At 41.8% G+C, this 26,346-nt stretch overlaps 1 protein-coding gene and 1 pseudogene across 1 annotated transcript; both read left to right on the top strand.

Moving 5' to 3' along the window:
* The first annotated feature begins 5,312 nt into the window (after nt 1-5,312).
* LOC9653797 lies at nt 5,313-13,055 on the top strand (annotated as a pseudogene).
* A 10,447-nt stretch (nt 13,056-23,502) lies between these two features.
* LOC112340692 (pentatricopeptide repeat-containing protein At4g02750-like) lies at nt 23,503-25,533 on the top strand. The gene has a single exon (XM_024659525.1). It carries the CDS (start codon nt 23,503-23,505, stop codon nt 25,531-25,533), a length of 2,031 nt encoding a protein of 676 aa, XP_024515293.1.
* Nucleotides 25,534-26,346: the final 813 nt, after the last annotated feature.

The following is a 26,346-nucleotide window of genomic DNA, read 5'->3' as shown; positions in this document are numbered from 1 at the left end:
TAACGTTTTTGGTTCGTGCATAGTCAGTGGAGAGCTCGGAGCAAGGGGATCTGCTGTGTATGTTGAGGAGAAGCCTGTTTCAGGTAATGCTCAGCATGAATTCTCACTGGAGCAGGATTGCAACATGGTGTTGTCTGCAATAAAGTGAAGGTTTTGTGGTCTAGCAGCACTGGTGGAAGGAGTAGATGCAAGCTCACACTCCAAATGGATGGGAATTTGGTGCTTCTAGACAGTCTAGGTAGAGGTTTCTGGTTCACAAATATCTATTGCCAGCCACAACCTGATTGTATATTTCCTACTCAACTTGTAGTTGAAAACACTGGGCATTTATCTGTTTATGCTGCTGAATCAATGTTGCTATTGTGGCAAAAGCCATAATTTTAGTTTTGTACATCAATAGTTTGATAACTATAGTGAAAATTTTGTGCCCTCTTAGTCAAGAATGATGGTTTCTAATGGAGAGGGCCTCCTTTGAGGCACTTCTTAGCAGAACAAAGGCGCTACTCAGAAAGCTCACGAGAAGCTCAAGACTCATGACTTCCATCGGGAGACTTACATGGGCAACCTCCTCGTCCAAATGCGGGGCTGCCACACTGGCCTTCGATTCGATTGCACAGCAGCTGGAAGTTTCTACTAGCGGCTTACATTCACAGCTGGAACTTGCGATAGGTGGATATAATCTTCAGAAAGATGGCTCAGCACTCGCTGGTAACTTAGAGCACCACGATCGCAGTGAAAGCCAGAGCCGGGCATTTAGAGGAGGCCAGGGACTTGTTTGATCTTCTCCCCGAAAGCAGCCTTTCTTCTTCCACAACTACGATAGTAGCATACGGGAAAAATAATGAAATACCAGCGACGGAAAACAATCTTTCATGGTACAAATACCGAGACGTGGTAGCATGGAACGCAAGGTTATCAGCGGTTACCCAAAAAGAAGAACTTGAGGATGCAAAACGTTTACTACAAAGAATGCCGTTGTACGACGCTCTGACTTGGACAACCATAAGATCAGGCTACGTATACAGTGGTAACATTGGTAGCGTAAAGGTATACTTCGAAAAAATGCCAGATCGAAGCACCATCACCTGGAACTTAATGATCTCGGCATATGCCCGGTGTGGGAATTCACGTCAATGTAGCAGTCTTTTCGCTGAATCGTGGAACTCGGCAACGCAGGCTCTAGCTAAAGCTGGAAAAGTAGCAGATGTTTGAGCTCATGCTGGAGCGAGATATAGTTTCATGGAACGTCATGCTGCTGGCTTCCAAGCAGCTCAAGCCGAGAGCTTGTTTGCGAGCATGCCGCCAGGACGAGACGTAGTCTCTGGAAATATCATGCTAGGAGCTTATGCCAAGGCTGGAAGAATGGATCTCGCTGATAGCTTCTTCGCAAGGATGCCACAGCACAGCTCCGTGTTGTGGAACGAGATGAGCGCCGAGCTGAGCGATGCCTCCTACTCGAGCTTGCTTTTCGCGATGATTCCGGAGAGAACTGTGGTCACCTGGACGGTTCTGCGTTGCCTCTACGCTCAGAACCGCTGGACGCTCGCTTCTTCGTCTTCGATAAGATGCCGCAGTGAAACCTTGTGACTTGGAACTCGATGATGGCAGCATACGCACAGCTTGGAAATCCGGCGGAGGCTCTCGAGCTCTTCAAGTCCATGGATTTGGAAGGGTTAACTCCCAACGAGGTCAGGTTCTCGACCGCCATCGACGCGTGCACAACGCTCCACTTGTTTGAGCTCGGCAGGATCATCCACTACGATATAGTTGCCGCTGGAGTGGAGCCAGATGCGTTCCTCGCCAGTGCACTGGTGAGCCTCTATGGAAGAGCCGCATCGCTCTCGAGCTCTTTTTGAGAGGAATCCGGACAAGGTGGTCGGCTCCTGGAATGATCACGTCCTATGCTGACAACGGGCTTGCCGGAGAAGCACTGGAGCTGTTTAGCGCGATGCAGATCCATGGAGTGGATCCCGACCACGTGACTTTCAAGAGCGTCCTATCGGCTTGTAGCCATGCCGGACTGCTGCTCGATGGTGTCGTTAACTTCGGCTCCATAGAAATGGACTTTGGACAGGAGATCACTACGAGTGCGTTATTGATCTTCTCTCGCGATCTGGAATGCTGCGGCAAGCCGAGGTGCCGTTTCTCTTCTATATGCCTCTTCCTTCTTCCTTTGTCTTTTTTATTCGCTTCCTTGGCATCCCCAATTCTCCAGAGGCCAGGAAATAGTGCCTCTTCCATCAGCACAATCTCCCAGCGTGGTGCAACCAAGTGCAACCCCTGCTGCCCAATCCGTTTCATGTGCAAACAGTCCTGCACGATCTCAATTAATGTCACCAATGCAAGCATCCCAGTAGTCCTAAACTACCACCGACACCCTGTCAGTGAATTAAAATGTTAGATAATAATTTGTTTCTGATAATAAGGTATAATCAAAAGTTTAATTTTAACAAACCTTTAGAACCAACTGTACCTGTATACCTAGAATATATTTGGATATTCTAGGATATTATACCATCCAATGGTTGTTATTCATTTAGATTAATTTTATCATTAACTTTTATTTGATTAATTAAATAAATAAATAAGAATAACAGTACTAGTAAGTAAACCAAGAATTACTTGGAATGTGAAGCAAATTATTTCTTCTTTTAGACCTTGATTTTAAATATTTATATTAAATGGCATTTTATACTAGGCAATTTAATATATTTAGTTCATTTTACTTTTTTAGTTTCTGCTAGCTTGTCAAATCACTACCCAAGGTTAATAAGTTTATTGTTAGCTTGAGCACAAGGAATGAACTAATCACCTCTGCCATGAAGTTTGGCTGGCTACTACCTTCTTTCTTTTGAGCAGCACCTTTGTACACCAAGTTTTTATTTTCGTTTTTGAGCTAACAAAGAAGAACCAATTGGAAGCTTCCAACAGAAGATCGCTATTTTATCTTCTGCTTGCCTGTTTCTCGGAATTAACAACTCCACCGCAGCTCAACCTGTTGTTGGTGTCGAGAGGACTGTATTCTATCGAGAACGGGCAGCAGGGATGTATTCAGCAATTCCATACGCTTTAGCACAGGTTTGTCACACATATTCAAACTAAGCTCGTGGTTTATGCAATGTTACCACAGGTAGCAATCGAGATTCCTTATGTCTTCATCCAAACTGCGATCTATCTGATCATAGTTTACTCCACAATCGCATACGAGTGGTCGCCAGATAAATTCTTTTGGTTCTTCTTCTTCATGTATTCCACATTCTTATACTTCACCTTCCATGGGATGATGGTGATGTCTCTCATGCGGAACTATCAGCTGGCAGCAGTGGTTTCATTTGCATTCTTTGGTTTTTGGAATTTCTTCTCGGGGTTTTTTATCCCGCGTCCAGTAAGTTGGCTGATTGCCTCCTGCTATAATTGAGTTTTCATCTCGTTTTTGTTGTTTGTGTAGAAAATCCCGATATGGTGGAGATGGTATTACTATGCTAACTCAGTTGCGTGGACGCTCAATGGTCTCATAACTTCACAACTCGGGGACAAAGGAACAGTGATGGATGTTCCTGGCAAAGGCCAACAAATTGTGCGAGATTACATCAAGCACAGATTTGGTTTCCATAAGGATAGATTGGGCGAAGTTGCTGCTGTCCATATACTGTTTGTATTGGTGCTAGCGCTTACTTTCGCCTTTAGCATCAGATATTTTAACTTCCAGAAGAGATAATTACCAAAACTAAACCTTTGATGGACAAGTAAATGCCATGTCAGCAAATATCGGTCATGAACCTCAGTCATTTTTTAGATTTCTGCTACTTTATATTATTTGCCGTGCCACAATGCATGGCTGGCCGGATGCCACGTTGCGTCGCTTTATCTCTTACTTTTCTCGTTTGGGTCATATGACATGGCCGTACAAAAATCATGATATTACTTGCGTCACTAACAGGGTCCTTTTGCTAAAGTGCCAAGGTATGCGAGCCTAAATTTGTACTCCTAGTAAAATTATTAAATTTCAAATCGACCCGCGCTTCTCTCCTTTGTTCGCGATTCCAAATGCTGGCCGATCGTGGATACGGATAGTCGCGGATTTCTCTTAGATCGGCCTCGAAATGTTTCGGGCCCGTCGATCGCCATAATCCGCTGCTTGTAGGCGACCGCCTCGAAATCCTTCTCCCCGCCATTGCCCCGGACCAGCGCCGTGCGCATTCGATCCATGCTCGACAGCTTCTGGAGCGCGATCCGATCCATGCTCGACAGCTTCTGGAGCGCGATCCACTTGAGCGTCACCTCATCCTCGGCCCGCTGCGAATCGCTCGACGGCCGCCCAAACACCCTCTCCTCCCACGTACTCTCGGTCAAGGAAATCCTCCCCCCGCCCTCCACCACGCCGCTAGATCCCCCAAGCTCCGCCATGGAGGGAAAGAACCACGATCGATCGGAGCAAGTGGCGCTGGACAACGAGCGATTCTTGCGGAAGCTGCGGGATCGCATTGACAAGTAAGGGATGGAAAGATCCATTCTTTCTCCCTTTTCTTGCCTGCTTGGAAAATCCTTCTCTCTTGATCTTGGAGACTCTCTCCCATTTCCCGTTTTCATCGTGAGCCTACGATGTGCTTGGATGTTTCTCATTTCTTTCTTTCCATTTTTTTGGTTTTTTGTTTTGTTCTAGAGTGGAGATCGATCTACCCAAGATCGAAGTTCGCTTTCAGGATTTACATGTTGATGCTGATGTTTATGTTGGAGGCCGGGCTCTCCCCACGCTTTACAACTACACCATCAACACGATTGAAGTATGATAAGCTGAGAACTCCTCTTTCTCTATCTTTTCTCTGCTCTTCCTTCTCCACGTTGACTCTGTGTTTGATATCTTTGTTCTTGGCCGGAATTCCAGGAGCTCTTTGGATCGCTTCGGCTATCTCCTACTAAGAAACGAGTGCTCACCATCCTTGACAACGTTACTGGCATCATCAAGCCGTGCAGGTGCTAACTAGATCAAGCAATCCTTGTTGAAACATTTCTTCTTCCCATTTTTCTGGATTGTTTTCCAGGCTGACTTTACTTCTGGGACCTCCCGGTTCGGGAAAGACAACTTTCTTAAAGGCACTATGCGGAAAGTTAGATCACGACCTCCGGGTAATACTATTTTTTTTTGTTCTTTTGGATATTTGTTGGACACACAAGCTTTTCAGGTCTCAGGGAACGTTACATACAATGGATGCGAGTTTAGCGAGTTTGTGCCACACAGGACGTCGGGATATATCAGCCAGACTGACCTTCACACCCCGGAGCTTACTGCCCGAGAGACCCTGAACTTTTCTTGTCGGTGTCAAGGTGTTGGATCACGATATGGTAAGATTGATGTTTGACGACCTTGACACTGACGAGCTCTTTGGTTGCTCTTTAGATATGCTTGCGGAGCTCTGTAGACGTGAGAAGGCTGCTGGAATCAAACCAGACCCTGATATTGACGCTTTTATGAAGGCAAGAGCTATCGTGATTATAGTTCTTCTATGTTGGATTTATTAATTATTTTTTGTGACTCAGGCTTTGGCTTTGGAAGGACAGGAACGAAACATTCGGACGGACTACGTTCTCAAGGTAAAGTTCCTGATCTATATACTATGTCGTCACATTTACTTTTAAGTTTTATGTCCGGGGCCACAGGTTTTAGGACTCGACATATGTGCTGACACGCTAGTTGGCGATCAAATGCGTCGCGGAATTTCTGGTGGGCAGAAGAAACGACTTACAACAGGTAAGTAAAAGTCTCTCAAGACAGTTCTAAGCAGTACTGACTTTATTTACTCTGTCAGGAGAAGTTCTTGTTGGACCAGCAAAAGCTTTGTTCATGGATGAGATCTCGACAGGCCTAGACAGCTCTACTACGTACCAAATTGTCAAGCATTTGAGGCAAACTGTGCACAATGCCGACTACACCATCATTGTCTCGCTTCTCCAGCCGGCTCCAGAGGTTTACAACCTCTTCGACGATCTTATATTGCTTGTCGAGGGGCGTATAATCTTTCAAGGACCCTGCAACATGGTTCTCGACTTCTTTACTTTGCTGGGATTCAAGTGTCCTGAAAGAAAAGGCGTGGCAGACTTTCTCCAAGAGGTAAATTCATAGAAAAAGAAAGGAACGAGATCTCATAGATATGTTTCTGTGGAAGACTTCGCGCTAGCTTTCTCAAGGCATTATATTGGCCAGGATCTAGCGAGAGAACTCAAAGTTCCGTACGACAAGTCCAGGAGCAATCCTGCTGCTTTGGTGACAAAGCAATATGGGTCAACCAGCTGGAACATCTTTCAAGCATGCTTTGCGAAAGAAGTTCTTCTCATGAAGCGCAATGCTTTCATCTATGCTTTTAAAACCACACAGGTTTGTGTGAACTATTCTCTTTTTCTTTAAGCGAAGTTCTAACTATGATTCTATGATTGTTCTTCCTTGCAGATTTTGGTGATGGCGACCGTGAGTATGACCGTGTTCTTGCGAACGCAGAATCACATTTCTGTCACAGACGGAACTATTCTGGTTTCTTCTCTTTTCTACTCGATCGTTGTCATCACGTTTAATGGTTTTGCGGAGCTCGCAATGACCATTAACAGGTTACCAATATTTTACAAGCAACAGAACTTGCTCTATCCGTCTTGGGCATTTTCCGTTCCGGTTTGGATCATGAGAATGCCCTTCTCGCTGCTTGAGACTGCGATTTGGGTGTTCCTAACTTACTGGGTCATCGGCTATGCTCCAGAGGTTGGAAGGTAAGAACTTATGTTTCCTCATGAGCATTATCTTTCCCTGAGTGGTAGAAAACATGTAGATTCTTTCGCCAGTTTTTGCTGCTCTTCACGCTTCACAACATGGCAATGTCTGGATTTCGTTTCATGGCATCTTTGGGAAGAACTATGCTCGTTGCAAATACTTTTGGTTCCTTTTCGCTGGTACTCGTCTTCACTCTTGGTGGTTTTGTCATCTCTCGAAGTAAGTTGAAAACAAACCTTTTTTTTGCTTATGGACACTAAAGTTTGGTATAGATTCTATTCATCCGTGGTGGATCTGGGCTTATTGGTCATCGCCTCTGATGTACGCACAAAACGCTATTGCCGTTAATGAGTTCACGGCCCCAAGATGGCGAGTGGTAAAATTTTCGCCATTTTTTCTTTTTTAATCTCTTACTCTATGAATTTCTACTGCAGCTTGCACCAAATTCCACCGAAAGTGTCGGTACAATTGTGCTCAAGGCTCGAGGGATTTTTCCAGATCCTTCTTGGTTTTGGATTGGAATTGGCGCCCTTGTCGGGTTTGCGATTTTCTTTAACATCTTTTTCACTATAGCGTTAACGGTTCTCAAGCGTAAGATTATACTCCTTTACTTTCAAGTAGCTCAACTTCTGGTTTCACAGCTTTTGGAAAACCATCGGTGATTCTTTCTGAGGAAACATTGAACGAGAAACACAAAACCAAGACCGGACAAGCTGTGAACTCTAGCTCTCAGGAGAAGTCATCCCAGAGTTCTAGAAAATCATTTTGTTTTCATTCAAATGGTATTGTTCTCAAATTGATTTCCATATTCAAAGTCTGCCATTATTTCCTCAGGGGACCCCGAATCTGGAGATGTAAAAACAGGCATGGTGCTACCTTTCCAGCCACTGTCCATAGCTTTCCACAAAGTCAGCTACTTTGTTGACATGCCAAAGGTCTGTTTTAGCTTCACGTTTAAAATCCTCACTGACAGGCTTGGGTTTTGTAACTGTTACATGACACACCCCTCGCCACGTGTCCATTAGGGTTTTCCTGTTCTGTCCGCTAGCGCGGTGCACTTTGATCCCGATTTGTCTCATGGTATCGGAGCTGGGATAGCGCTATGGAAGGAAAGCCATCCATCTGCGAGTTTGATGGAGAAGGGTTTGAGGGATTCAAGATCCATCTTGAATCCTATCTCTTGTTTCATGGTTTGTTGGGGATTGTAGATGGGACAGAGTCATCACTGGCTCCAGGCTCTAGTGCTGCTGAGGTGCGTGATTGGAACCTTCGGGATTCCAAGGCTAGAGGGAGTATTGCGATGTGCTTGTCCTCAAATGTTCTCTTTGCTGCCCCATCGATTCCAAAGTCCACTGCGGCAGAGCTTTGGAAGTGGCTGAGTGACACTTATGGCACCAAGAGTGAAATGGATGTCTTCAACATCCATTCACAAATGGATTCCTTGAGGCTAGAGGAAAATGGCAGTATCCAGACTCACACTGCCAAGCTCCAGGGCTTCTTCACACAACTTGCAGCTGCTGGGGCGAAGCACTGTCTCACGGATGAGCAGCAAAGGCTGCGGCTCTACAGGTCCTTGCCAGCGAGCTGGAAGAATGCAGTTGAGAGCCTGCTTCTCCAACCAGGGATGACTTGGGCAGATGCCGTGAGGAGTCTTCGCAACATTGAGGCCATGCGAAGCGAGAGAGCTGAAATGCCACAGGCTATGTATGCTTCGCAGGCTTCTGGTGATGCCCAGGTGGCAAAACCGCATGCAGCTGCAAATGCCCAGAAAGGGCAAAATTCCGTGGCATCTGGGCGTGCCAAGCCCAGACTTGCTAAGAATCAGTGTGCTCGCTGCTTGGAGATGGGCCACTGGGCTCGAGATTGCCCTGCTCCCAAGCCTGTCAAGCGACTAGCTACGTTGGCGAAAGCTAATTTGCTTGAGCGTGATGGAATTGCTATTGCAAATGAGGCTGTTGAGGAGCTCTACAACACAGAGGCAATTGCTGCACCAAGCCGGTGGCTCTTAGACTCTGGTTGTACTAATCTTATGAGCAATAAGAAGAGTCTTTTTGAGTGTTATCAGCCGAGCATTGGAAAACGTGGTGTTCATTTAGGTGACAATACCACCATCCCTGTGGACGGCATCGGGCAATTCCGGCTCTCACTCGATCATGGGAGGACCATGGCCTTTGATGGTGCCATGCATGTTTCCACCCTACGACGAAACTTAATGTCCGTCGCTAAGATATGTGATCAAAATGCGGTGGTAGTCTTTGATGCAAAAGGAGTCTCTTTAGTTGACTCTAGCGACTTTCATATGCTTGGTACACAGTTGCTTCGTGGGTCACGCATTGGGGACTTGTATGAGATTACTGCTGTCGACCCAGTTCAGGCCTTTCAGACTATGGAGGCAGATTCTCGTGCGGAGCTTTGGCATAAAAGACTCGGTCATGTTCATTACCAATCTCTTCAATAGATGAAATCCCAAGATATTGTTACTGGATTGGATTTCCGACGTATCCCATCTACATTTTGTGAAGCTTGTGTTTTAGGCAAGCATCACCGCCGGAATTTCTCACCGAGTAAGCATCGAGCACTTGGACTTCTGGACTTAGTCCATTCTGATCTTTGCGGCCCCATGGACGTGCCAAGTCACGATGGCACAAGATATTTCATCACATTCATTGATGACTATAGCCGTCGAACATGCATCCACTTCTTGATGCGTAAGAGTGATGCAGTTGCTGCCTTTCAAACGTACAAGGCGTACGTTGAAAACCTCCTTGGTCGAAAGATAAAAGCTCTTCGAGTTGATGGTGGTGGTGAATACCTCAACAATGAGCTTCGGAGCATCTGTCGTGATGTAGGCATACGACTGCAAGCTACAGCCCGCTACACCCCCCAGCAAAATGGTGTTGCAAAAAGGAAGAATCGTACTCTTGTCAATGCTGCTCGTGCTTTGTTAGCCGATGCACATCTTGACAAGATGTTTTGGCAAGAGGCCATAGCCACAGCAATGCATGTACAAAATCGCCTTGCCACGGCTGCTTTGGATGGAAAAACCCCTGAGGCATTTTGGACAGGTTCTACTCCTGATGTGTCCCACTTTCGGGTCTTCGGTTGTGCAGCATACGCACATACCCCTGATCAACTTCGGAAAAAGCTAGATCCCAAGAGTAAAAAATTCATCTTCGTGGGATATGCACAGGACGACACTATCGGGAGAAAAGCTTACAAGTTGTGGGATCTCGCATCTCACAAGGCTATTGTAAGCACAGATGTCATGTTCAATGAAGACGACTTTCCCATGCGTACAGAGGCTCTTCAAGATCCTTCTTTCATTGCTGAGACTCGACTTGTTCCTTTAATCCCACTTATGGGAGATGGTCCACTCTTGCCTCCGCCTCAAGATCCTCTTCATGAGTTGCCACCAGAGATTCCATTGGGGAATCCTCCACTTCTGGACATGCTTGAACCAGCTGATGCTCCTCTAGTTGAGGACAGGCCTCCGACACCTCCACCACCTTGTCGACGTCGTGGCATGCCTGATCCGATGCCAGTTCTTGATCACCCCCGGGAACGTCGGCCCTCGTTAAAAGTCCGGGAAAATGCTGAAGCAGATGCTGCAGAGCTTGATGACTTTTGTGGCCTTGTTGACATCGGCATCCCCATGACCTGTGATGAGGCCATCTCAGGACCTGAGGCTTCATCTTGGATGGAAGCTATTGCGGAAGAAGTTTCTTCCATTCGGGCTAATGGAACTTATGTTCCAGTTGATTCAGCGCCACCGGGACGACGTGTTTTGGATCCAAAATGGATTTTTTCCAAAAAGTATGGGAAAGATGGCCAGGTTGTACGTTATAAGGCACGGTTGGTTATTCGCGGTTTTCGCCAAGTCCATGGCCTTGACTACGATGAAACATTCTCACCGGTTGTAAAAATGGCCAGCCTTCGTACTCTTTTTGCCCTTGCGGCTGCTCGCAAATGGCCAGTCCACCATATGGATGTCAAAACTGCATTTCTGAATGGGGATTTGCAAGAGGACATCTATATGCATATACCTCCTGGTTTTGAGGACGATGTTGCCCCTGGTGGCCCTATATGGCAATTGCGGAAAGCTTTGTATGGCTTAAAACAGAGCTCCCGTATTTGGTATCAAAAATTTGATGCCACCCTACGTGCTCAAGGCTTTCGTCGTTGTCATGCTGATCACAATGTGTATGTCAATGGTCATGCTGAGTGCATGGTTATTGTGGCCCTCTACGTTGATGATTTGCTCATCATGGGTGATGACAACGATGCCATTGCTGCTCTGAAAGATGCCCTCAGCCAGCAATTCCAGATGAAGGACCTTGGCCATGTCTCCTACTTTCTTGGCTTTGAAGTCACACGTGACCCTGATTCTGGTGGTTACATGCTTAGCCAACGACGTAAAGTCGAAGTCTTGCTGGATCAGTTTGGTATGCGTGATTGCCACCCCGTCAAGACCCCAATGGTCGTTGGTGCTATCGACCTCACAGTTGAGCAATTTGGTGAGCCTCTACCCACTAGGACTCCCTATCGGCATCTCATTGGTTGCCTCACATATTTGGCCCTGATGACTCGCCCCGACATCACATATGCGACTATTGCTTTGAGTCAGTACAACACATCACCAACCACCATACATTGGCAAGCTGCCAAGCGTATCGTAAGATACCTTCGGGGAACTATGGACTATGGCATTGCTTATTCAGGGGGTGATGCATCATTAGCATGCTACACGGATGCTAGTTTTGCCAACAACAAAGGTCATCGCTCGACTTCTGGCATTTGCCTTTCCTTCTTAGGAGGTGCCATCACGTGGGCCTCCAAGCGACAATCTGTGGTGGCCCTTTCTAGTGCAGAAGCAGAGTACATCGCACTCACTACTGGTAGCAGGGACGTGGTCTGGGCTCGAGGGTTACTTGCTGAGCTGGGATGTGCACAAGCTGGCCCCACTACTTCTTGGTGTGACAACCGAAGCAGCATTGCCATGTCCAAGAACCCCGTCCACCATGCCCGCTCGAAGCACATTGAAGTCCAATTTCACTACGTGCGTGAGTTGGTTGACGGTGGCACCCTCGCCGTCCAACATCTCGGGACACAGGATATGCCAGCCGATCTTCTCACTAAGCCGTTGGGGCCACATCAGTTTCAGCTCCTACGTGACAGATTTGGTTTGGTGAGTGGCTTCGGTTTGGGGGGGAGTGTTACATGACACACCCCTCGCCACGTGTCCATTAGGGTTTTCCTGTTCTGTCCGCTAGCGCGGTGCGCTTTGATCCCGATTTGTCTCAGTAACTTCGCAGGAGATGAAAGCACAAGGAGAAACTCTGGACAGGCTTCAGCTTCTCAAGGAGGTGAGCAGGGCTTTCAGGCCTGGAGTTCTCACAGTACTAGTTGGCGTAAGTGGAGCGGGGAAGACGACTCTAATGGATGTTCTTGCTGGTCGTAAGACACTTTTGCTCGAATCTCCGGCTACTGCGAGCAGACTGATATCCATTCTCCAAATGTGACAGTTGAAGAATCTCTCATTTACTCGTCATGGTTGCGGCTTCCGAAAGAAGTTGATAAACAAACGAGACTGGTACGGTAATCCTTGCGAAACTTGTTAGCTCTCTCCTTGTTCTAAAAGCTTGCGTCTTCGATTTCGTTTTGTTATAACAGATGTTTGTGAAGGAGGTGATGTCTCTTGTGGAACTCACGCCTCTCAGAAACGCTCTCGTTGGTCTCCCTGGAGTGAGTGGACTCTCGGTGGAGCAAAGGAAGAGGCTGACTATTGCCGTGGAGCTTGTTTCGAATCCTTCCATCATTTTTATGGACGAGCCAACTTCGGGACTTGACGCTCGTGCCGCAGCCATTGTGATGAGAACTGTTCGTAACACTATGGACACGGGAAGAACAGTGGTATGCACCATTCACCAGCCTAGCATCGACATATTTGAGTCTTTTGACGAGGTATATAAATATCATACATCTCTGATATTGCGGGAGTTCATGGTTGGATTTCACAGCTATTATTGATGAAACGAGGTGGTCAAGTGATCTATGCAGGACCTCTCGGTAGACACTCCCACCACCTTATAGAATTCTTCCAGGTACGTTAATGAAACGCTGGGTATCATATGTAATGATACATGTTTCGTGTTTTTCTCAGGCCGTGGAAGGTGTTCCACCTATTGAAGATGGAAGTAACCCAGCAACCTGGATGCTCGATGTCACTGCTGAGGAGGTCGAAGTCAGACTTGGAATCGATTTCGCAAAGTACTACGAACAATCTTCTCTGTACAAGTAAGTCACGACTTCTCTGGATATGGTTTTGATTCCAGCTTTATCACCAGGCAAAACGATGCTCTTGTGGAGAGACTGAGCAAGCCAATGCCAGACTCGAGCGACCTCCACTTTCCAACCAAATACTCTCAGTCATTCTATATCCAATGCAAGGCTTGCTTCTGGAAGCAATATCGTTCTTATTGGAAGAATCCTCATTACAACGTGGTTCGCTACTTCTTCACTACAATATGCGCTCTACTATTTGGAACGATCTTCTGGCGAGAAGGGAAAAATATGTAAGGAAATCTCTTTCATTCCAAAGCTCACTAGAGTTCTTGTATGATCAGACGAACAGAGCAAGAGCTGTTTAACGTGATGGGATCGATGTACGTGGATGGAAAAAAGTATCAGCCATGTCAAGTGTCCCCTCGAGTGGAATGCCAGCCACAAGAACCAACCTTGATGCCACATGGATCCAAAGCCATGGAAAGGAAAAGATTGTAGAATGAAGTTACAAGATTCAAAACATTTTATTTTATGTCCTAACAAACATCTTTATTATAGCATATAATAAATATCTAAATTATTAGAACAAAAAGTGCCCTTTAGAACATTTTTATCTATATAATGTATAAAGAGTTGTGAAACTATCAATTTTGCCATAACCTTAATATTTCAAAATTTGATATTCACATGATTTTTCTCATAACCTAGATTTAAATTATAGGCTCCAAACTTTCACACTCTCTCTCAATGTTACAATTTGAAGAACTTTGTGAGGAACCATTGGAATATTTTCCTTGCTACAGAACACAATTTTCTCCATGTAACTTATCAAAATCACCAAAACATGTGGTGATTTTCTTTGTGACAATGCAATGTCACTCAAACTCATTTTAATAGCATTTCCTGGCTAAACTAATTTCACTAAAATTGTCACCCACACTCTCTTTACTATACTGTTAATAATAATCCATTTCAAATAGTGGAGGAGATGGGATTTGCAAGAGAGATTAGGAACTTTCCAATCAAAGTGAAAAGGTTTTGTAGAGAAATTGATTTACAGTTGATACAATTTTTTGGTTGAGCCATTCAATTATCAAGCTTGGAAAAAATTCTATCTAGATCACTCCACAGTTGACTGCAAATGGATAAACAAGATTTTTCCTTATACAATGTTTGTAGTGTGATTAAAAAATATTACACCCATCTAGTGAGTGACAACATGGAGTTTAATGTTAAAGTGAACATGCATAAATAAATGGAATGATTTAATGAAGTGTTCAAATGTCAATTGTAACTCCTTTGGGAGATTAAATGATTAATGCTTTTCATTCAAGTATGAGTGGCACTACCTACTTAAATACCTTGCATAATTCATCATAAACTTACTCTAACTACACAATTGGGGTATTTTAGTGGTGGAATATAATGGGAGTACTCACAAGACTCACATTGAGCTGTGGTGTTTCAAAATGTCATTTTAAAATCATGGATCTTGAAAAGGAAAAATAATGGCCCTTTTGTTTAGTGACCAGGAAATAGTGAAAAACATTAATAACCAATATATATGCATTTATTTAAATTCCTTGACTATATTCCAAAAACTCTAAATCCACAATCTAGACAACAGTATATCCCACTAATTTGAAATTTTAAACAATGTAAAGATAATTTTAAACTAAAGGGTTAGCAATTTTTCAAGCTTAGAGTTGCAATACAATGGTTTAGTCATGATTTTCTTGATTTACATTTTGACACTTTATCCCATAATTGTTTTAGATTGATAATTTGACCAGTATGGTCAGCTGAAACTGGGAATGTAGCATAAGATAAAGAAAAAAAAACTAAATAATATAAAAACCATGAAATTTTTAAATGAAGGAATGGAACTGGAAAAATTCCATCACTGAAAATCATGTGCTGTGACTGTGGAGATGAGCCTCATGTTAATTGATGATTCTATATGAGAAATGAATGTGAGAGAGGTGCAACACTACGATCTCCACTGCCACAAAAATTATCTAGGATTAAAAAACAAGGCTTTGGAAACAGAACTAGATCCTACTCCAGAAAGCCAGTCAGAATCTTTGGAGTTCATTGTGCCAACACATTGCGAAAGCAAAGAAAAATAAAAAAAAACAAAACTTGAAAGATCTACAATCCAATCCATAACAAGTTATAGATGATCTTGTTGAGAATCAAGCTAATGTTTAGAGAAAAGCTTGCAATGAACGAAGTGATTGAATCAAGGAAAAAACACATTACCATCAACAAGAACTTGCTCCTCTTCTCTCTCTCTCTCTCTGTGGACTGGGACTGGACCGACGCTGACTACTCTGACCGGTCACGGATTAAAACCAGAGTTGTCACCTCACGTTCTATTCTATTCCATTTTCACCTGCTGCATTTACTCCCATTCGTTAAGTGAGGAATCAATCAGTAGCAGCGCAGCAGCAGACAAACAAAAAAGAAGAGAAGGAAAAGATCTCACACAAACGAGATAAACAAGCAGAGAACCTGGCAGGGATTTGGAAGGATGTAAAGTTCAACACAGGTGCTGTACGCTTTGGATTCCAAGACGTACGCTCATGATTCTATTCTATTGCGGAGATCGCTAAAACCACTCCTAGGTGGAAAGCTAGACTTGACGATAAAGAGCTAAAGAACATATAAACATAGAGCAGGGAGCGAGCGACAGCTTACCTCCATTCGTCTCAATTCTGCCTCGGCCTTGGCCTTCTGGTGATTCTCCCACGCCAAAATCTTAGCTTCCTCGTGCTCATACCTTTTTGTTTGCATCGATAAATCGATCGCAAAGACAAGAAAAACGGAAGCTTTAGAACTGAATCGATCAAACAAGAAGAAAAGAACTCTATCGCTTACCTCGCCATGCACTTGGCGTGCTCGGCCTCCTCCTCCGCGGTCGCGCGGCTTTCAACCATGGTCCGCCTCACCTCGTCCAGGTCAACGACCGGTCTAAGATAGTCAACGGTTTGATTTTGCTGCTGCTGCTGCTGGATCACCACCTTGAGGCGCATCGTTCTCTTCCTCCTCGCGCGTCGCCCACGCCGCGATGCTACTCTTGCCCCTGCGTGCCAAGCACCAAGATCTCGTGCCTGGTAGTGTTCCTGGTGGTGTGGATCGTCGCTCCACCCGGGGTCGCTGGAAGCGCTGGAATCGATGTGAGCTGCTCGACCGGAGGGAGCGGCGGAGGAGGAGAGGCGTCGGTGCCAGTGGAGCGGTAATTCGGTGGCATGGTGGGCGTGGTTGCCTGTGGCGGCGGCAGCGGCGGCGGCGGTGGAGGGATTGGCCGCAATCGCCCCGGCGAGACGCCCGGGCTGGTCATGATTGGAGTGCGCATCCGCGTCACTGTTCTTGACGGCTCCTGGCTCGCGATTGGGGTCATCTCCGTGCCCATGTCGCGCATGGAGATGGATCGAGGCCCTGGAGCGATGCACACCATACAGAGACGTCGGGCTCTTGGGCGGCTGGTGGGGATCATGCTTGCAATTGAAGCCGCTGGTAGCTGTTAGATCGTACCTTTGGATGTCACAAATATAATTATATTAAATTATTATCTAAATTAATTCATAGTATAATTATAATAAACGAAAATTTATTTGCTAGAGTTGATGGTATAAAATTATCTACTGCAATAATTACGTAATATAAATATGGTTTTGCCATTAGTTTTGTTAGAGAATTAGCCATACTAAGAAGTATATTTCTTAGATCTGTAGTAAAATTTGGATAATCATCTTTGAACGTTTTCCAAGTTGAGCCATCTGTAGGCATTCTCATTCTTTCATCAGAGGATTAATGATCAAAATAATAAATCATATATTGTGCTATTTCTTTATATTAAAATTGTTCTTGAAGTTGAAGTATAATAAGAAATTAGTCACCATTTTCTTAGGTATAAAATTATTAAAATCTTTATACCTCCTAGTGTTGTAAATTTGACAAAATTGAAAGTCTTTATTCTCCTTATGAAATAGCAAACAGTCATTGATGTATGAATCAGTTTTTGTTATGTGTAAATCCATTGTGCTTAATGACTTTTACCACTTCAGAAAAAAATTATTTTCAGGTAATATTTGTTTGAAGAGCTTTCATCTAAATAAATAAAAACTCAATACTAAATAATATTAAAGAAAAACTTACCTCACAAAATGATATATTGCTTGGTTTGATACTTTAGTAATAACTTGCACATCTAAAATATTTAAACAAGTAGACAAAATAGAAGCACTAGCCCCTTCATAAATAAATATTAAATTGTTTTTATTCCCATGTAACCATTCTGAGTAAACACTATCATTGCCACCACCATTACCATAATCATTTAAAGTTATAAAACTTTCACCAATTTCAAAATATTGTCCTACTAAAATAATAGATCTACATAATCTAATCCTTTGAATATCTTGGTGTTAAAGGATGTCTACCATAAAAATGGATATGATTTGTGATAATGTGTATGAGGTGAATATGATTATCTCCACATCTTAAACACCAACATGCAACTTTCATTCCTAAATTCTAAACAAAAAGTCTAATACAGATATGAGAAAGAAAAAATCTTATTAGTTTTAATAAGAATACAAAGTCTTTTAATAAGAAATTATGAGTTAAATGTAGGCACATTATATTGCTAATAGTAATTTAGTTGATATAAATATTATTGACATTTATGACTTAAAATTTTGAAACTATAACACTTTAAAAACTAACATTTTAGTCGTAGGAAAGAATCATATTAATGCTCAAGGACAAGCAGGGTTTAGAAAACATCACTCATGCTATGACCACATTATCACACTACACATTCTAATGGAGCACACTAGATTGAATCGAAGTAAAATACTCTTTTTGGGATTTGTCAATTTTGCTAAAGCCTTTGATAAAGTACCTTGACATGCATTGATACTTTAATTCCAGTGCCCCAACTCTAATGCTTGCTGCAATAGGGGAAATCTACCACTCAGTCAAATTGCTAATCGTTGGAGGAGACACCATCCCCTCCACAATGGATGTGCTAGTTATCTGTTATGCTTTTTGCTATATATATAGGAGCTCTTGAAGCTATTTGAATATGGCATACACCTCTATCTGTTTTTGTATGCTGATAACTTGTTGTTAGTAGCACCAAATGCCATGACCATAAAGGCTTTTTGATGCACTATTTCATTTTTGTGCATAAGCTGGAATGATGGTGAATCTATTAAAGCTATAATTTAGCAACCCATCCTTAATAGGAAAAAATTATAGCTTTCAATTAGACTACAAAACGATGCAGTCATGAGCTGGAAAGCAAAACAAGCTTTTTACATAGCTAAGATCATCCCTCTGACATTGTATGTGAGTGAAGCTACAACCCTAGGACTCCCTCAGTATATCTGTAACATGCTAGAGGACATTCACATCTAGTTTATCCAGCACAAGTTGCAAATGTGGAGGGTGCCATACACAAATTTAATATTGGAAAGTGGCTTAGTCTTTATGGACACTTCAGTTTGGAAATGAGTGGTGGATTTTGTGAAGGCTCAAAGACGTTCATACCAAGACAAATTGGTATGTTGTGCTCTGGATGACTCCATACCCCTCTTGTGGAGTGGTGGCATGAGTTGAAAACATGGATGGAATAGCTATCTAATTTGGAAATAATCCTGATAAATCCTTATGATAACTTTGCCTATTAGACTAGTAAGGCATTTCAACAATGGTTGGAAAACAAGACAAAATATGCTATCTACAAGATAGCTGTTCAACTTTGATTTCTTTGTACTTTGAATCTAGTGATATTAGTAACTTACTGGTGTAGTCAAGTTAAGCATAGGTGCCACCATCATCCATGAATTCCACCACACAAACAATGTATCTTGAGTCAAGTGAGGATGTATTTCATGTCTTCTAACAATGTCCATGACACCAGTCACTGTGGACCTGGACATCAACTCTAGAGCACAACCAAGCCTCCATGCTAGGTGATGCTGCCAACTTGCAAACTATCGCATGGTATTTTACAAAAATGGAGTGGGTGTGCATGACAAATGAAGACTACAGGACACAAGAGAGATAAGATGCATTGTATGCATGTAGGAGTAGGGTCCTTTGCTCCTTAGTTGGGCTGTAGTGGATTGTAAATATTTTATATATTGAGTAAAGATTACCATTGATAAAAAGATAGTTGAAAGGGGACAAATGATTTTTCATTTTAACTTATTCCTTAGATCTTATGAAGCGAGTACTATTTAATGAAATGTTAGTATGAAAAATTGTTCTGTAGTCACTTGAGGACAGGAAAATAAGTCAATAATTATTTAGAAAAAACTGTATTTACTAACAAGAATTTCGTATTACTAGTTGTCAAGAAAAATTCATTCAAAGCAACCAAAAAAAAAAAAAAGAAAACCTGGAAAAAGAAAATTAATATATTTATTGATTAAAATAATAATTATTGAGGTACAAAATATAAGATTTTTGTATATTTATTATTATTATTATTATTCTTATTATTAATATCATCATCATCACCATCACCATCATAATCATCACCATCATAATATGGAACATAAAATATTTGAAGTATTTGATGACTATAAAATTTTATTTGGAAATTTTGTTTCATAAAGAACTAGATTACAATTATTTTGGATAGAAAATATTATTAATTAAAAAAATGGTTGTGCTAAGCAATATCTGTTAGTAGTCCATAAAACATTTTACCATGGTATAAAACTAGATTACCATCATGTTTTAAAACTAAAATACAATCAAATAAATTATTTAAGCATATATTTATCTTCCAAATAATATGGAATTTTTAATACATCTTTAAAATAAAATTTGATTCAAGAATTAATATGTTTTGGTATTTGAAGAAACTAAAATATAATTTTTGTATACAATACTGATTTAGTAATATACATACTACTTGCATCAAAATAATAAAAGGAATATAATCTGTTAAAAGGAACTTAAAAGTTTAACTTATAAATAAAGTTTTGTTTCCTTAACTAAATTATACTGTATCAAAAAAGTTTATTGTCTTACTTTGAAAAATATTTAAAAGATTTTTATGTATATCATTGAAGTTATAGTTTAAAATATATTGTAAAAAAACAAAATTTATTTAGCTAGCATAAACAATAGACATAGATAAATAACATTAAAACTATATAAAAAATGTATAAATACACAAGGAGAATATATTAATCAGGCATATGATCTTTTTTACTCATTGTGATTATTTAGCTCTCTTTGTCTAAATGAAATTTTTTTGGTCGATTTTATGACTGGCAAGGCTGATAAAGGTTTTCACATGGTATAACTGTTGGAACTACAGGACCATAAAAAGTTTTTTTAATGGTATAATCATCTTTACATTTAATAATTAAATTAATAATTCATTGATATTTCACTGCTATCACTAAAATTTATTAGATATGAATGTCCATTATTTATTTTATTTGTTAATTTATAACATATTGTAAATATTTATACAATATGATGTGAATTTAAAACTCTAACATTTCAAAATCTTGTATGTGGTATCACAAATACAAAATAAATTAAAATTATAACACTTAAAATATTAAATTTATATTTATTAATTTAACAGAATTCTTTTTTTCTAAGAAAAGTCTAAAAATTAAATATAAATACCAAATTTTTATTATTATTTAATATTTCATCTTTAATTTCATTATGAAGTTATAATATTTTTTTTTTTTGTAAAAAATAAATATATAAATATTATTGTACTTTTTTTTGGTGTTTACTAGCTAAATTATTAAGAAGGGAAGTTCTAAGGCACTTTACTAACATATTTTTGAGTATTATTTTATGTTTTAGTGTCTACATTCTAGACCATGGTATTCTCTTTTTTCAAGAGAAAGAGAAAGTATAACTCAATTTATTTCTTGAAAGAATGCTTCTAATTTAATATCAAGATGTCAACAAATTTTTCTTTTCTCAACTGATATTATCTCAAAAGCACATAAGACCTAATGTGCATGTGTCATAGAACAGAGAAGAGTTAAAGTCAAGTTTAATTCATATAGGAAGATGATGTGATAAATGATAGGGAGGAAATTACTCAGATAGTGAAATTAAAGATTCTGTGGGGCAATTAATGTGTTGTCTTCTAGGAGTTACAGCTTAACAAAATTGCAGCATAATTCATAAAATAAGGCTAGAAGATGGCAAAACGTTAGGAGATCTAGACATAGGAATCTCTAGCAAAGGCATTATTAAGTAGCATGAAGGAATCTTGGGTTTGAGAGTATAAAAACAACATTTTGAAGTCTAATGGCATTGGACAATCATGAGCATTGGATCTTAGATCTTATAAAAAATTTCCTTCTAGAGAGAAGTGAGGAATTTTTATATGGCTCACCATCAATTATGGCAACATAGTATTTCTAAGTTTATTTGAGTTTATGCAAGTGTGATTTGGAATTCTTCCAGATCCAAAGTGAGTGAAGAATTCAGTCACCATCCCATAGTTGAGTTGGAAAAGAATCCTTATGTAGCTTTCAATTAATTGTAGAAACACAGTGCTCTTTAGGTACAAGCCTATCTGGCATCTTTTGGCTGTGTTTATGGGAATCTACAAAAGACTTACAGTCAGCCATGAAATCCCGAAGTGTAGAGAAGTGTCAAGCATCACCCAAGGAAAAGTTAGTGCAGTCATGGTGTAAAAGAAGAGTGTTTGACATTAGGAATTAACATCTGCTACAATGCAAGGCACACTTATGACATAGGAGCTAGGCTGCATCATTCCTAGCTGGAGGAAAGCCTTGATCATGCTGGATTGAAGTTAGGCATATCTAGGGCAGCCAGAGGAAAGAAGGCAATAAAGAAACAACAACCAATTGCTATTGCATGGATCAGCCCTAACTTGTCCCTAGGAGGTACATGCATTTCAACCTTAATTTGTTTTTATTATAAAAGACTTCTAACAGTGTCAATTAACCAAGGTAGATTATAATTTTTAAGAAGATCCTATTTTCATCCTCCTCTAGGTTCAATTGCTTCTATTACATGATGACTATGATTGAAAACTTTGCCAATTGGGCCTCTCATGCTAAACAACAGAAATGAAGTTGTTTGATCCTCAATCTATATAGTATAATATTCTTATTCAATATGCATTTCCTATAAAAGTGATGAATAAGAAAAAAAAAGAAAAGATGAACAAGCATGGGAATGATATACAAATTCACACTCTAAGAGCTATCTATAATGAATTATGGTTTAAGGTTATAGTAACAAATATGTGATTGCATGTGGGAGCATTATATATGAAGATTTACTTTTTTATTTTAAGTTGTATAAATTTTTTTTATGCATTCAATCACTTTTTGATTGCTATATAAGCAATTAAAATGTGATTGTGTGTATAATATTTTTGTCATGGGGTAAATTATGTATACATGTGGCATGACATATCACACTACTATGTAAGCATCATTCCATGTCATCCTAGACAATATGACATTGCAATTTAATGGGTTTTTTTGTCTCATTTTAATGTGTGAAGATTTGTGATGTGTTGATTGTGATTATTTCTCTTTTTTCATTTTTCACTATTGTAGCTCACTTTTCATAGCTTGGAGGTGTAGCTCCCCTAATCTAACTATTGTGCATCAATCAGTTGATCATGCCTTTCATTTCTCACACCTATTTGTAGTGTAGTGCCCTAATCTAGTGTAGTAGCAAGCATGATCAATTAGAGCATGATGGTGAGTGCAATTGGAGTGGCAGCAAGTGCAATTAATTGTAGTGCAATGGTAAGTTTAATCAATTGGAGTGTTAGGGCATTGAGTGTGGTGGTTTTTAATATTGCATGCAATAATTTCTTCATTAGTTGCAAAACCACTCACTTATAAAAAGAATGCCCCAAGTATGCAACAATAGTGAGCTCAACCTATAGCATCTAAAAAGCATTTCAAATCTAACTTACATGTTAAAAAACACAATACCTACAAAACCCAAACTTTAAACCCTGCTAACATGTAGAGAAAAAAATTGTTGTGGAAAAAGTCACAAATGTGGCATGATGCTGATATAAACTTTGCACCAATACATAAAGAAAAAGTTGTGCTCACAAAATTATTTTGTAAGTCACACATGTAATTTAAGCATGTTTTATTTTTCTATATATTTTACAAGCATGCAAGATTTTTTGTCAAACCACCCACCTCCCCCTAAATTGCGATCATAAATTTCTTACCATACTAAGCACTGGTCTAAATGCATTTAGATAGTTTAGGTATACACCTATTAATATATATTTCTATTTACCCAGCTTGAAATTAAAAATACCATTTCTCTTTATAGTACTGAATCAATGCTTCTATTGGCAAAAGCCATAATTTAAATTAGTTTTGTACATCAATATTTAGTGAAAGTTTGTGCTCAACCATGCCTAAGTTCTTAGTCAAGAATGATGGTTTCTAATGGAGAGGGCCTCATTCGAGGCACTTCTTGGCCAATGCAGCAAAACAAAGGCGCTACTGAGAGGCAGGAAAGCTCACGAGAAGCTCAAGGCTCATGGCTTCCATCACGAAACTTACATGGGCAACCTCCTCGTCCAAATGTATGGAAGCTGCGGGGCTCCACAAGATGCCGCACTGGCCTTTGATTCGATTGCACAGCGCAATGTCTTCAGCTGGAACAATCTACTAGCGGCTTACACTCACAGTTGGAACTTGCGAGAGGCGGATATAATCTTTAGAAAGATGGCTCAGCACTCGCTGGTAACTTACAGTACCATGATCACAGTGAAAGCAAGAGCGGGGCGTTTAGAGGAGTCTAGGGACTTGTTTGATCATCTCCCCGAAAGCAGCCTTTCTTCTTCCACAACTATGATGATAACATACGGGAGAAAGGGAAATACCTGTGACGCAAAACAAATCTTTCATGCTACAAAGAACCGAGACGTGGTAGCATGGAATGCAATGTTGTCAGCGCTTACCCAAAATGAAGAACTTGAGGACGCAAAACTTTTGCTACAAAGAATGCCGTTCTACAACGTTGTGACTTGGACAGCCATAATATCAGGCTACATATACAGTGGCAACATTGGACACGCAAAGGTGTACTTTGACAACATGCCGGAGCGAAGCACCATCACCTGGAACTTGATGATCTCGGCATATGCCCAGTGCGGGGATTCATGTCAATGTAGACGTCTGTTCGACAAAATGCCTGGAAGAACTGCCGAATCGTGGAACTCAGCAATGCAGGCTCTAGCTAAAGCTGGAAGCGTGGAGGAAGTAGCAAAGGTGTTTGAGCTTATGCCGGAGCGAGATATAGTTTCATGGAACGTCATGCTGCTGGCTTCCAAGCAGCTCAAAGACGCCGAGAGCTTTTTTGCGAGCATGCCGCCAGGACGAGACATAGTCTCTGGAAATATCATGCTAGGAGCTTATAACAAGGCTGGACGAATGGATCTCGCTGATAGCTTCTTCGCAAGGATGCCACAGCACAGCTCCGTGTCGTGGAACGAGATGATCCAAGCGAGCGCCCAGCTGAGCGATGCCTCCTACTCGAGCTTGCTTTTTGCGATGATTCCGGAGAGAACTGTGGTCACCTGGACGGCGCTGCTTTGCCTCTACGCACAGAACCGCTGCGTGGAGGACGCTCGCTTCTTCGTCTTCGATAAGATGCCGCAGCGAAACCTTGTGACTTGGAACTCGATGGTGGCAGCATACGCACAGCTTGGAAATCCGGCGGAGGCTCTCGAGCTCTTCAAGTCCATGGATTTGGAAGGGATAACTCCCAACGAGATCACGTTCTCGACCGCCATCGACGCGTGCACAACGCTCCACTGGTTTGAGCTCGGCAGGATCATCCACTACGATATAGTTGCCGCTGGAGTGGAGCCAGATGCGTTCCTCGCCACTGCACTGGTGAGCCTCTATGGAAGAGCCGGATCGCTCTCCACCGCGAGAGCACTTTTTGAGAGGAATCCGGACAAGGTGGTCGGCTCCTGGAATGCGATGATCACGTCCTATGCTGATAACGGGCTTGCCGGAGAAGCACTGGAGCTGTTTAGCGCGATGCAGATCCATGGAGTGGATCCCGACCACGTGACTTTCAAGAGCGTCCTATCGGCTTGTAGCCATGCCGGGCTGCTGCTCGATGGTGTCGTCAACTTCGGCTCCATAGAAATGGACTTTGGTGTAATGCGAACAGGAGATCACTATGAGTGCGTTATTGATCTTTTCTCGCGATCTGGAATGCTGCGGCAAGCTGAGGAGCTCGTTGCCAAGATGCCGTTTGAACCGGGATGCTCGGCCTGGAGGATACTTCTCGCTGCATGTAAGAGTCATGGCGATGCTAAGAGAGGGGAGTACCTAGGCAAGCAAGCGCTCGAGCTTGACGAGGATGGCAGCAGTGCTTCGCCTTACATCGTTCTGTCGAGCATCCACTCTCAAAGTGCCGAGGTTGATCGAGGCTTATTGGAAACCTGCTCCTGTGAGTGAGATGAGCTTAAAACACTTGTGGTATTTTTCTCTAGAGTTGCTCGAGAGATTCAGGCTGGGCAGCTTAAGCTTCAGCAACGACTCAGGAACTCCACCAGTGAGTTTGTTCGATGACAAGTCAAGTGACTCCAGCGACGTCAAGTTTCCGAATCATGCATTCATCTGCACTACAGCACATAGAAGCAGTGGGATCACAAAGAAAGGCTTAGTTCATCACAAGGTCTCCAACCTAAAATGTTCAGTTGTAGTAGGTTGAACAAAAAAGTTTCTTTTTTGGTGGGAAAGCCTATGATACTTATTAGCATAGCAAGAGTGAATGTGATACCATTCTATATTTGCCGGATCTTCCTTAGCCGCCTCCACGTCCACATTTCCGGAATCCTTCACCTCGACGCTCGACGCATCGGAGGCGACGCATTCTACCACAGCTGTGATGGAGCGCCCGTGGCCTACCCTCAAATCCTGGCGCCAAGCCTCCCACCTGAACCGAAGAGAGGCGTCGTCCAGCAGCAGCGCTGATCCGCGGCCTCCCCTGGCGATGGTGGCAGTGCCGATGCATCCGCCGGTACCTGGAACAATTTTGGGCTGCAAACAACCCATATAAAATTTTAGTCAACCATGAGTCCACCGAAGTTAACTACATGCTGCAGTAACCTCTCTTACCTTTAACATTTCCCTCCTTTTGATGAATCTTGCCACCTTTTATTTCTTGTCACTATATGACTTTGCCACCACCTTTTCTATCATTCCTACCAAATCCACCCTCTAATATAAAGGACTACATAAGAAGAGCTGGGCAACAAGGAGGGCACC

Source organism: Selaginella moellendorffii, unplaced genomic scaffold (assembly GCF_000143415.4).
Source record: "Selaginella moellendorffii unplaced genomic scaffold, v1.0 SELMOscaffold_69, whole genome shotgun sequence".
NCBI classification, from domain to species: Eukaryota; Viridiplantae; Streptophyta; class Lycopodiopsida; order Selaginellales; family Selaginellaceae; genus Selaginella; species Selaginella moellendorffii.
The sequence above is the reverse complement of the archived record's forward strand: the minus strand, read 5'-3'. Positions and strand labels throughout refer to the sequence as shown.